The sequence below is a fragment of the Tupaia chinensis genome, unplaced genomic scaffold, assembly GCF_000334495.1.
Source record: "Tupaia chinensis unplaced genomic scaffold, TupChi_1.0 Scaffold138407_1, whole genome shotgun sequence".
NCBI lineage: Eukaryota > Metazoa > Chordata > Mammalia > Scandentia > Tupaiidae > Tupaia > Tupaia belangeri.
The window spans coordinates 1,709,551-1,722,494 of NW_006198305.1; the positions used below are offsets into that span (position 1 = coordinate 1,709,551).

A 12,944-nucleotide genomic window follows, 5' to 3' on the forward strand; every position below is an offset into this window, starting at 1 on the left:
TGTAGTGAAGGAACTGGACCTGGTGGCTTGAACTCATGCTGGGTGCATGTGCGTGTGTGCCCAAGATCTCAAGAGAATGGAGGAGACAGAATTGTGGTGTCGCCAGCTCCTCCACCCCACCCCAGGGTCTCTGTCTCTCTGGTGAGCACACATACCTTATAGTAAAAATCAAAAACAAAACAAAACTGAGGCCCTTAACCATGAATTACATCTTTCAAATTATTTTGTAGGAGCCATAACTATAAAAAATGTGTCAAATTACCATATAAAACTTTGTGTTTTTAGTCAAGAAAACTTACATGGATTTACTTAATGTAATAAAATGTCACTGAAGATAATTCCATAAACTGTGGTTCAGGAATTGATCTTTTGTGTAAGGGTAGGTTAAGTCGGTCTTTAATTTTTTCAACAACTCTTGGGTTTTATAATTAGAGAGGTTCAGCTAATTATTATCTTTATCACTGCTATTATGTGGATAGCTTTGTAGCATATATACTAGCAAGACTTACTTTTTTGACCAGGTTTCTAATAACATCACTTTTCTGTTTGAAACAGATCAAAGCCATCGGCCAGACAGAATTAAATGCAAGTAACCCAGAAGAAGTGTTACAGCTGGCAGCACAGAGAAGGAAAAAAAAATTTCTACAAGCAATGGCAAAACTTTACTTTTAAGCAGTTAGTTAAAATTTTTAACTTTTATTTTTTAAACAATGGGTAAAAATAAACAGTATTAAAAGATTACATTTATATAATACATATGTACACATTTAATGGGTTTTATTAAGACAAAAATACTGAAACAAGCATTAGTTTACAAACAGACTATACAAGCAACTTCATACCATCACGATAGCTGAAATTTATAATTTCTTCAAAGGGTGAAGAGATTCACATGTCTGGTAACAAACTAGTCATCAAGTATAATTTGTTTTCTAATTTAATCTACATTTTAAGGCTGAAATTTATTTTACAGGTAAAGCTAATTTAAAATATTAGAAGTAGCTAGTATATGTACAGCAAGTTCTTATGTCAAGTTTTGTTTTCTTTTTTTTAAATAAATAGATGTGTAGGAATCAGTATACATTTAATACTCTTCTGCCTTAAGAAAATATAAGTTTAGGTCAAGTGTTAAGGTTTATCACTTTGACTCCGTCCTTTTCTTGTAAGAATTTAAAAGGACCTAAACAATTTTTTCAAACATAAATAAAACCCTAATTATGCTAAATTAAAAAAAAAAAAACCTTAGGGATTTCTTAGATTAATAAAGTGACTTTCTCATATAAATAGTTTGAAAGGGTACTTAAGTTCTTCACCCGAATTGTGATATACAAAAGGTTTATTATAAAGCAACCTGTCAGAACCCCAAATAGGAGCCACAACATTTATCTTGTTTATAATCTCTTTGGTACTCCCTCCTTTAGAGCACAGCTTAAACACCACGTTCATCTAAGCTTTATTCGTTAAAAAATATGTTATGGCAAGGCAAATAAACTAGTTAAGAACATTAAATTTCACCATTTGTAAGAATTCAAGTTTTATAATAGCTTGCTACAGCAGCTGTAGATAAATTAGTCACCTTATTACAAAACTAAACCTTTGTAAACAAGTTTAAATTTTATTTTCAATGAAGAACCAAATTGCACTAGTCAAGAGTATAGGAATTTTGAGAATCCAAAAACTAGATTCAAAGTACTGTATTATTTATTGTACCCTTTAAGGTAACATTTAATGTAGTCCAAAATACCAATGATAAAATTCTTAGTTTATCAAGATAAATGTAGTAACACTGGATCAAAAAAACATTGCTATGGCATAAGTCATGGCTGGCTTCTATCCAGTAATCTTGGGGATATAATGAAGTCATTTTGTAAACAAGTCTTGCTGTTGCTTTAACAGCTAACATTAGGAATTAAATAAATTTCTCCTTTAGCGCCAATTTTAAGTGGTTTTTAAATCAAAGAATGGCAGTGAAACTCCTGAATTGGCTAGGACAATCACAGCATAGTTGTATGAAATTCTACTTCCTACTTGGTCAAGTCCAACCTCTTTGCCTAGTTAATAACTTTAGTGTTTTCCTGGTGGTTTTTCCGTGCTCTTCGGTGGTGTCATAATGCCTCCATTGCACACTGGTGACATCTGTCCCCCTTTTCTGAAGGTGTTTACGTAATTTACTTCATCCTACAGATGTAAGGAAGTCATGTAGTGATTAACAGCTAAGATAAAGCAATGATACAGTAAAACAAAAGTTCAACCAGACTTCTGGGCACTTAAGTCAGAGACTAAACAGGCCTAATATAATGATCTCTCTCTGTCTTTGCAACTGAATAATTCTGAAGGCTCAAAGTCTGAGCTGCTGTAACTGTCTACATTTTTAACTTTCATGTAGACTACTGACATTGATTTTGAGAAACAAATTTGGCTTTGACTTCTAATTCTTTTAAGCTTATTTACACTTTGAAGTAAGTGTGCTTATTAGAACTTTAGTTATCCACTTATATAGCTGCCTGACACAGGCTACTTTCCACCATGCTCGGTCCCTAGCAGTTTCAGTGACTAACTAGATAGCAAGGTCAAAGAACAAATAAACAAACAAAAAAACATACCAGCATAGCCAAATAATTTGTATGTGTTTGAATATTATGTCTGTCTTCCATGAGAATCTTCTTAAACGTCTTTAGCTTCACTGGAGTAGTATTTTTTACTACACTGACAAAAGGCACCATCCAGTCTACACATTCTGAAATATTGTCCCATTCCAAACCTAGATAGAAGAAAGTTAGAAAAATGTTAAGGTTGTAAATCATAAATTTATCTTAATCTCAAACTGTGTTTATAAATAACATGATTATCTTGAAGGAGAAATGTACTTAAGAACTTCTCAACCAGTACCCCTGCATAGGAAATTGAAATAATCCAATCCCAAAGAACTCTTTTTTTTTTTTGGAGAGGTTTTTGTTATACGGCGCGTGCGCTCGCCAGACAGACAGAGAGACAGAAAGCGAGAACTCACCCCCCAGAGGGGATGGCCACGCCGCAATCCCTTCTCCATTCTCCTCTCGGGATCTTGGGCACGCACGCACACGTGCCCGGCATGAGTTTTAAGCCACCGGGTTTGGGATGCAAACCGCGGTCGACTACGTGGGAGCCCAGTGATATAGCCATTACGCTAACTGCTGGTCCCTAATCCCAAAGAACTCTTAAAGCAGAACCACGGTCATGTTGACTGACTTCAAATGGATTTAAATTCCATCTGGCCTTATTTTTTGTTTGTGACTGTATATTGAGGATTAGAAAGTACTCCTAACAGAAAGGAGGATAATCACTAAACTGATTTTTTTTTCCTGAAGTTTTAAATTCATGCTTAACAGGATATGAAAATCACAGATTATAATCTCATTAAAAATTGTGAGCAGGTAAGATGACAAAAATAGTCTTACCTGAGGCTTTCTTAACCACTTCAATGGAGGTAAAATGGCACAAGGCAGCAGCAGCCAATATTCTGTATTGGAACTCTAATGAATCAATGGCTAGAATACAGAGATCTAAAAGCTAACAGTAGGGGGAAAAAAAAAAGAATAAGAGATTAAGGAGAAGGATAAGTACTACATTTCCTTACTAAACATCAGTGAGCTAACATTTTAGGGGACTTGTTTTGTGGATTATACACCTGGAATTGTTGAAACTCTAGAGACCCAGAGAGACCACCAGTCGGAAAGAAGTTAAGTCTTAGGACTACATGTCAGGGAGTATGGAGAAAGGGCATCTTATCTAGATTGGGGAAGACTGTGAAGGCTTCTGATGCCTTTAATGTCTAAAAGACTCGGTAGCCAGGAAGATTGGGAGATGCAGAGGTGTAGGAACACTATTTGGATCTTGAAAGGAACATGAAATAATCAAGGAGTCTTTATTTATTAGAAAAAGAGGGTGGGTTTGGCAGCTCTCTAGAGAGAGGCATAGTCTAAATTAGACCGTAAAGGGTCTTAAGTCAAAGTTTTATTGTATGGGCTGATTATTGAAACTACTGAAAGGTTTTAAGTCAGGAAAGTTAAATTTTAGGAAAGATAACAGACTGCAGTGAAGTAGAAAGACTTCTTAGAAGGAAACATTCTTTATAAGCAGTGACATTAGTTAAAAGGCAGTAATCCAGGCAATGAAAGAGTTGAACAAGTAGCAGTGGACTAGTCTATAAATAAAAGCTAGATTTTTGAGGTTTGAGGTGAACCCTGTCAGTGGGATAAAACTTGAATTATGTTTGTCCTCACTGGTCCAGAAGGTAGAAGAAACAGAATAGTAGGAAATGAGGGGACTTTAAAAGGTTTGTGGCAAAATGGAATTAGCCTTATTTTGGTGCAGCAAAATTTTGCATGTTATGTATCTTCCATAAACTTTTTAAATGACCTTCCCCGCATATACCTCTAGAAACCATTTCCACATTAACAGCCCATCAAGGGTTTACCTCCTCTATCAAAAGGATGTAACTGCCTATGACAGTCTGGGATGCTGGGAATTGAGTGCAAAAAAAAAAAAGTTTTATGACATGAACCAATTCAAATATATTTATTGGTTATCTAATGTTAGGATTCATAATGTGTTTTCTAGATGTAAAACACACAGTTTAGCCTGGGTGACCTTATACTCATCTCCAAATGCCACAATTCTGACTTTATGTTAGATTTTCACATCCTACATAAAATAAGGATGTAGATTTTCTTCACTGTTGTATACAGCAGTGAGAACTGTAAGATAACAGTTTTGAGAACAAGCAAGAATGGGATCTTCCTACACAAATTACTTTGTATGGGTATGAAAATTTAATTCAACCTTTAGTTAAAAAATATTCTACATCAGGCTAGCCAGTGGTGTGATGGTTAAGGTAATTGGATCCCATGTGGCTGACTACACAGTAAGAGTCCTAGACCTGGAGTTTGAAAAACACACTGGAGGAACTAGCAGGTTGCACTGTGGTTAAGGCACTGGACACTCCCACATGGCCAACCACAGTTCAAATCTTGGACCCGGTGGCTTGCTTTCTCACTTTCCCTCTCTGATTAAATGAAAAGAATGACTAAAAAAAATTAAAAAATTAAAAAATAAAACTTTCAAAAAAAAGAAAGAAAAACACACTCTGTGTGTGTGTGTGTATGCCCAAAATCCCAAGAGGAGAAGGGACAGTGGTGTGGCCACCTCCTGTGGGGGAGTGATTTCTCACTTTTCCTTTCTCTGTCTCTCAAGCTCATATGCCCTATAACGAAAACTTAAAAACTTCTACAGAAAATATTTTTAAATTCTAATATGTAATTTAAATGGGTACCCTGTGTATCCAAATATAAAGAGTATTAGAAAATCATATGGAATAATTCTGTACCATTTTAAGCCTAAAAGACAACTGGCTGAAAAATACTTTTCCTCCATTTTATATCAGAAAAGAGATATTTAACTCTGAACTCCTAAAGAATGAAAGTATATAGGTTGAGTTTCCTCCTTATCTGAAATGGTTGGGACCAGAAGTGTTTTGGATTTTTTCAGATGTTGAACCATTTGTGTTCACAAATGAACACAAAATTCATTTATGTTTCTTGTATATCTTATACATACAGTCTGAAGGTAATTTTATATTGTAGCATTTGTGATGTGTCACATCAAGTTAGGTGTGGATTTTGCACTTGAGTGTTCATATCAAAATGAAAAATTTGGAGCATTTTGGATTATGAATGCTCAACTTGTACTCAAAAGTACTCAAGAAGTTGGGCTAACAGGTACACGGTGGTTAAAGCACTGAACTCCCTCCCACATGACTGACAGTAGTTCAAGTCCTAGACTTGGCGGCTTGCTTTCTCACTTAACCACTCAGTCTGTCTCTGTCTCTCTCTGGTCAAATTTTAAAATAACAAATAAAATTAAGTAAGTCTTTAAAATTTTTTTAAGTATTCAAGCCAGTTTAAGAACTATTTTCTAGAATTATTAAGCAAGTAAGTGTTAGGGCAGAATTTTATACATCAAGTTTTGTTCTAGGTTAATTAAGCAGTAAATTTAATTTAGTATGCTGTTATTTTGTTGTTATAGGTTTAAAACGATATACCCACTAAACAAATCTGTAATTGACAATAACATTAGTATATGTATATTCAATTAAACATCAATACCTGAGCTATTTGAATGAATGTTTCCTGAGAATACTGAGGTAGAAGAACTTTAGGAGCATCTTTAAGAGAATCAACTTGGAGAAAGAGATTTAGCCAGGAGATGATTGTTACAGGACAAAGTTCCCATTTTAAAGCCTGTTAATGAAATTTAAAAATATATGTTAATGAATGTAGGCACACATAGCACATTTTACAGTAGAGTTTAGAGGTTAAGTAAATTTCCTTCTTGGCCATAACCATTGTCAATAGATCCTAATCCTAAAACCTCAGTTGTGATTATTTACATTGTAGTGTTTAAGATTCAGTCATAACTCTGTTCATTAAATTGCAACTAGAAATAAAGACATAATTATTACCTTTAATATAATGAGCTCCATCCTTAAGATATCCTCTTCACTGCAAGCACCATCAGTGACATAAGCAAATTCTTGCAATTTAGGAGCATAGATTTCCTTTAAATTGTAATATTTTTTATTAAGCACAATTGAGAGTAAAATAATTATATATAAACAATATATAATCTTCAATTTTAAGAATAGCTTCTAAAGTGATAAATCTCAGAATCTACCATAGCCAAAAAAACCTGATATTTTGAGATATTTTCCATTTCTAGGTATCTAAATTAGCTATATATATTATCAAGACTTATTTTCATGTAATTGACATTAAAGTTTAATTTGAATAACTAGTGCATCTTAACCAGTCATTTTAGTAGAACAAAAAAGTCAGTGGACTGCCCAATATATTGGTCATACCAAAATGAGGGACTCAATAAAAGTCCAGAAACTAAAAACATTTCCTTTACCCTACTACAAAATATGGCTTATCAAAAAATACTTTATGCAGTTTGGTTGAAGACAAGTCTGTTTTAGCAGTCCAGAAAACAACTAGAATAATCAGAAGAGATGTCGGCCACATAGAACAGCTAAAATCGAGATTTCAATCTGGGAAGACGTATGAAACACAGTATGATTTCAGATTAGGATAGACTGAATTCACACGTAAATTGCAAAATTTAAGACTATCCCTTAAAAGTGAAAAGTCACATTTAAAAGAAAAACACACTTAAGGAAATTAATGTATGATCAGTCTCTCTCAGTACGAGCTGCAAAAACTTTAGATGTATTTTTCACTGACACGTACAATGTATTGTTTAACAGAAGTAAGGTTGGGGCTGGCAAGTAGCACAGTGGTTAATGGCACTGGACGCCCACATAGCCAACCTTGGTTCAAGTCCCAGACCTGGCAGCTTGCTTTCTTACCCCCCCATCCTGTCTTTGCTCTTTCTGGTCATAATTTAAAATACTAATAATTGGGACCAGCAAATGGCATAATGGTTACATTGCTGGACTCCCACATAATTGACAGCAGTTTGAGTCAGTGGCTTCAAACTCATGCTGGGTGCATATATGTGCCTGCCCAAAATCCCGAGAGGAGAATGGAGAAAGGATTGCAGTGTAGCCATACCCCTTGGGGGGGACGGGGTGATTTCTCACATTCTGTCTCTCCAGCGAGCACATGTGCCCTATAACAATCTCTCTCTAAAAAAAAAACAGTTAACTAAATTATTTTAAAAACAAAAGTAAGGTTATGTGGAGGAAGACCTCAGGAGAGCAACTGCCTTGTATCATTGCACCATCATCAGATACAAAAATAATAGGCTAAATGGAAATTCTGACTTAATATTTGTTTTATTTGAGTGGCTGTTTAGTTTTCAAAGACCGTTCTATTGCATCCAAGTGCTGTAGCATCAGGGCCAGCAGGTGGCATGGTGGTTAAAGGTGCTGGATTCCCAGCCAAGTCCCAGACCTGGTGGCTTGCTTTCTCACTTTCCCTTTCTCTCTGCCTCTCTGGCTAAATTAAAAAAATAATAATAACAAATGGAAATAAATAATTCTTAAACAAATAAAAAATAGTATTAGCATGTTATGTTTGGCATAGTGAGCCATAGAACATTTCACCTAAATACTAATCCTAGAATGTTCTAAAAGAGAGACTTACAATAAGCTCAGACACTACATAGGAAACTATTGGGTCATCAAGAAAGTCATGATGCATTTTTGCATAGCAAAACATAGAAAAATACATCATGACTTTTCCAACAACCTGATATGATTATTTATCCTTCCATCCTCATCATAATATTCAGAAAAATGTATGAGAAATAAAACCACTTACTTTTCCTAAGGAGTTAATATAAAAAATGCTAGTATTCTCTGGTATTAATGTATTGATTAAAAAAACAAAAGTTTAGGACAAATATGGATAAATATTTAGAACTTACCTCAAGTTTGGATGCAATAAATAAAGAGGTAATTCCAATGAGTTGAAGCATATTTTTATTTATATCCTTTTGTGTCAACATAAATCTATCAAAAAAGTCTTGTGCAAGATAAAATGTTTCCCTATGAAGTGTATATACTTCACATACCTACAAAAGAGTCCAAGCATTTAGGTATTATCCTCTGAATTTCTCCAAATAAAAAAATCATCTCTTAGCATAATAGACTACAATACTTTTAAGTCAAATTTTTCTTCCTAGGATACCAAGCTAGGAGAGGAAAAAAAAAAAGACATATTCTAAGGATAAACAATTCTATTACCATCTCCATTTACTTACTAGCTTTATAGTTTTTATACACATTACTTCTCAAAATTTATTGCACTAATGACAGATGACTGAATGAATAATGTTGGTGACAGGCAAAGTCTTCATCATATCCCTTGCTTGTGACTTTAATGATAATTGCCTGGATGTTTCACTATTTTCATTCATTAACAATGAAAAGTATCTATGACTTTCACATGTATAACAGGGAAAGCTTTCAATTCTCAGATTAACTCTATTGATACCATTCTCCAAATTTTGGAGATGAAGATACAAGTTTCTAAGAGTATGTTAAATCTACTCCTACTTCCCTACATTTTTTCTTTTTTTAAGAATTGTTTTGCCGGGAACCAGCAGTTAGCGTAATGGCTATGTCGCTGGACTCCCACGTAGTCGACCGTGGTTCACGTCCTGGACCAGGTGACTTAAAACTCATGCCAGGCGCATGTGCGTGCGTGCCCAAGATCCCGAGAGGAAAATGGAGAAGGGATTGCGGTGTGACCATCCCCCCTGGGGGGTGATTTCTCACTTTCTGTCTCTATGTCTCTCTCTGTCTGGTGAGCACACGCCCTATAGCAAAAACCTCTCCAAAAAGAATTGTTTTGCCATAGGGTACTTGCGCTCGCACAAGATCACCCCCGTGGTAACAGCCATGCTGCAGTCCCTTCTCTTCCATTCTCCTCTTGAGATTTTGGGTGCACACATGTCTAGCATGTGCTTCAGGCCACTGAGTCAGAGCCATGAACCACTCCCAAAAAGAGGGAGATGGAGAAGGGATTGTGGCATGACTATCCCCGATAGGTGGTGCTTTACTACTCTCCCCAACCCCTCTGGTGTGTACACATGCCCTCTAGCAAAATGAAAAAAAAAGTAATCATGATTTTTAATCATGAATTATCAATTCCTAACATCATGTAGATCTACATCTAGTGCTACACTGTAAGATCTTTTTAGACATGTGTTTCATTTCTACAAGAATATAAGCTTCGTACCACTATTTAATTTTATTTATTTATTTATTTATCACTAATAATAAATGCCTTTTTTTTTTCCCCCTGGCTCTTTGCATAGCAGAATTCAAAACCTAATTAACTACATTCTGTTCATCTTGAGGACCCTTGGTACCTAGAACAGTTCCTAATACGTAGTAATACTCACAGATACGAGGAATTCTGAATTAGGTTTGGGTTGTATGCAGCGTCTGTGTGCTTACAATTTTACTCTTGCAGTCATTTTAAAATTTGGATACAATCAACTACAGTTAAGTACCCCTCAAAAGATGGCGTTTTAGCAACTAGATAATACACTGTGTGGGTACATAGAAAGTACATGTGTATCTGAATATTTTCCCGTCATTCAGTGGTATTAAAGGGAAGTTTCTGTTGCTGTAACATACCTCCAAGAGCCAATCTAGAAGTATTGACCTCATTTGTGGCTCCAATTCAGAATGCAATACTTCAAAATACTTCTCATGAATATACCTGCTCTCTTTTTTTAACATGTTTAGCCAAACTTCATTTGAACATCCCCAGCTATTGAAAGGGAAAAAAGATAAGTTATGTGATCTATGTAATATACAGGGTTTTTGTCTCACGCAGTAAATTCAATTTTCAGACATAGAATCCAACTTTCAATTAGAACTTGGAAGGAGAAGCTTCTAAAGTAAATTAGGAAAAAAATTTCTACCTTTATTTTTAGAAACCATTCCTTTTGTAAAAGAGAGACCTGACATAGAGTAAGAACCTGGACTATACTGATCTAAATTGGTAGATTTAAAGAGTGCTTTCTGATCCCATTTATTTATACTTTTAAAAGGTTGCTGTTTAAGGTAACCGTGTTTTCTCAAGAACAACCCTGAAAAGTTAAATATTTAAAGCATATGCTCACGGTAGAGGCAAGTCTCAATTTCCTGGAAATAGGTCAATAGTAGAATCATCTATAGTAGAGGTAAGATAGTATGGGGGAAGTAGGCTTGGTATGTTTTTAAGTGTCTGAATCCATAAATTTGCTTACTAAAGCCACCAAAATTAAAACACTACATGTTTTATATAAGCTGTACCTGTTAGTCTTATGGAGTATAAAAAAAGAATAGACGTTATAAAACTTCAAGGAATAAGAGTTGACACATAAATTGAAAATGCTATACATATAAAAATGCTTCCATGTTAACAATTTAGGTAAGTTACTTAAATACTATTTAAAAAGTACAGGTTGAATACCCCTAGTCCAAAAATCCAAAATGCTCCAAAATCTGAAATTATGAGCATCAACCATACACAAGTGAAAACTCTACATCTGATCTCATGTGGTAAGCAGCAGTCAAAACACTGCAGTTTTGTATATCTATGGCAGTGCAAGTGAGAAGGTACTTGTGAAGTGGCTGAGGCTACATGGGAGGCCAGTTCAGTTCCCAGCCCAACCAGGAGGCTTCGTGTAGTGGCATATGGTCCGAGCTGACTGGAAGCCTAGGGCAGGACTGCAGTCAAGACCCTAACCAAAATACCTAGTTTCCTTCTCCTTCTATCTCCTTAAAAAAACAAAAACCAAAAACAGGGACCAGCAGTTGGCATAATGGCTATGTCACTGGACTCCCATGTAGTCGACCGCGGTTTGAGTCCTGGATCCAGTGGCTTAAACTCACGCTGGAAACCCCTAAAAAAAAAAAAAAAAAAAAAAAAAAAACCACCATAAAATTACTTTAAGGCTAGGTGTATCTAAAGTATAATGTATATGAGACTTAAATGAATTTTGTGTTTAGAGTTGGGTCCCATCCCTACGACAGATCTCCTAATGTATTGCGTCATCTGGAAAAGTCATGTGTCTTTCTATGCAAAGATGCATCATAACTTTTCTGATGACCCAATATATGTAAATATCTCAAAATTTGAAACACTTCTCATCCCATTTGGTTAAGCAATAATCTGTAATTCAGTTCTGCTGTCTTAAAAGTTCTCAGTAAGCAAATGAAAACAATTTTATAGAATCAATGTCTTAAACATCTTATGTCATTTGCAAACAGCAGTATTCTCAGATAAAATGATATATGCTTAAATGTTAGTAAAACAATTATCATAAGTTTTTCTATTTTATAATGAAGGTAGAAGATAACTCAAAATACTTCCATATAGAAGTCAGTACAATTTTAATCTTTGAAATAACATTACCCAAATTTTTCTTACCTTAAATCAGGTAAAGGTGAAGGGTTAATAAAAAGATTTTTAAATCTGTAATTAGTAAATCTGGAGAAGTCACTTGTTCCTATTTCTTTGTGGGGTGTTTCAATGATAATGCAAGGACTAATTCCCCCAGATAATACAGGTGGCCAACAATTCTGTCATTAAAAAAAAAAAAGAATATCTGTTTGTGCAATAGGAAGTCTTAGCTTTCATAAGGCTGGATTATGAAAATAAAAGTTAGTATTTCTAAATAACCTGTAGTTTTAGCTATCACAGCTGACAATCTAATTTGATGTTCCTATTTTATAAATGGGCCAGATAGTTCTTGATCAATCTTCAGAATATGTTTTAGACAAATAAATTAACTCATAATTTATTTTGACAAGACAGATACTGGAGGATAGTAATAAATGATGCATTATCAGTCTGAAATACTAATCATTTTCAAGATCATAAAATTGTAGTTCTGTGTATAGGAACCAGCAGTTAGCATAATGGCTATGTCGCTGGACTCCCACGTAGTCAACCGCGGTTCGCGTCCCGGACCCAGTGGCTTAAAACTCACGCCAGGCACCGTGTGCGTGCGTGCCCAAGATCCTGAGAGGAGAATGGAGGAGAAGGGATTGCGGCGTGACAATCCCCCCTGGGGGGGTGATTTTTCGCTTTCTGTCTCTATGTCTCTGTCTGTCTGGCGAGCGCACGCGCCCTGTAGCGAAAACCTCTCCAAAAAAAAAAATTGTAGTTCTGTGTCTAACAATAAATAGTAGCAGTACATTTTAATTTTTTTTAAGTTAGGACTGCTCTAATATTTTAGAATACTTGAAGACAAAAACCTAAAAAATGGAATGAAATCCAACTCTGCAGCACAGTGGTAGCACAATGCTCTGCAATGCTGGAAGCCATACATAAAATCAGGTTTGGTTCTTTCCTGCTTTACTTGCATGTGCCGCTCACCACACTTGTGCCCATGATCTCATGGCTGGCCAGAAAAGGCCTAGAACAGGTGGAGGGGAGGAG

At 35.4% G+C, this 12,944-nt stretch overlaps 2 protein-coding genes across 2 annotated transcripts in view; one reads left to right on the forward strand and one right to left on the reverse strand.

Moving 5' to 3' along the window:
- INTS8 (integrator complex subunit 8) overlaps positions 1-754 on the forward strand; it is a 76,133-nt gene extending 75,379 nt beyond the window's left edge. Inside the window, exon 29 of the mRNA XM_014592735.2 lies at positions 556-754. Coding sequence (XP_014448221.2) covers positions 556-672 — 117 coding nt within the window. The 3' untranslated portion in view covers positions 673-754. The remainder of the gene's footprint in view (positions 1-555) is intronic.
- Positions 755-951: 197 nt separating this feature from the next.
- The window catches only part of CCNE2 (cyclin E2), a 13,879-nt gene continuing 1,886 nt past the window's right edge, over positions 952-12,944 (reverse strand). Inside the window, exons 5-12 of the mRNA XM_006161296.3 lie at positions 11,931-12,082; positions 10,148-10,283; positions 8,428-8,574; positions 6,500-6,595; positions 6,144-6,278; positions 3,438-3,549; positions 2,604-2,761; positions 952-2,178 (exon numbers count right to left, since the gene is read on the reverse strand). Coding sequence (XP_006161358.1) covers positions 2,065-2,178; positions 2,604-2,761; positions 3,438-3,549; positions 6,144-6,278; positions 6,500-6,595; positions 8,428-8,574; positions 10,148-10,283; positions 11,931-12,082 — 1,050 coding nt within the window. The 3' untranslated portion in view covers positions 952-2,064. The remainder of the gene's footprint in view (positions 2,179-2,603; positions 2,762-3,437; positions 3,550-6,143; positions 6,279-6,499; positions 6,596-8,427; positions 8,575-10,147; positions 10,284-11,930; positions 12,083-12,944) is intronic.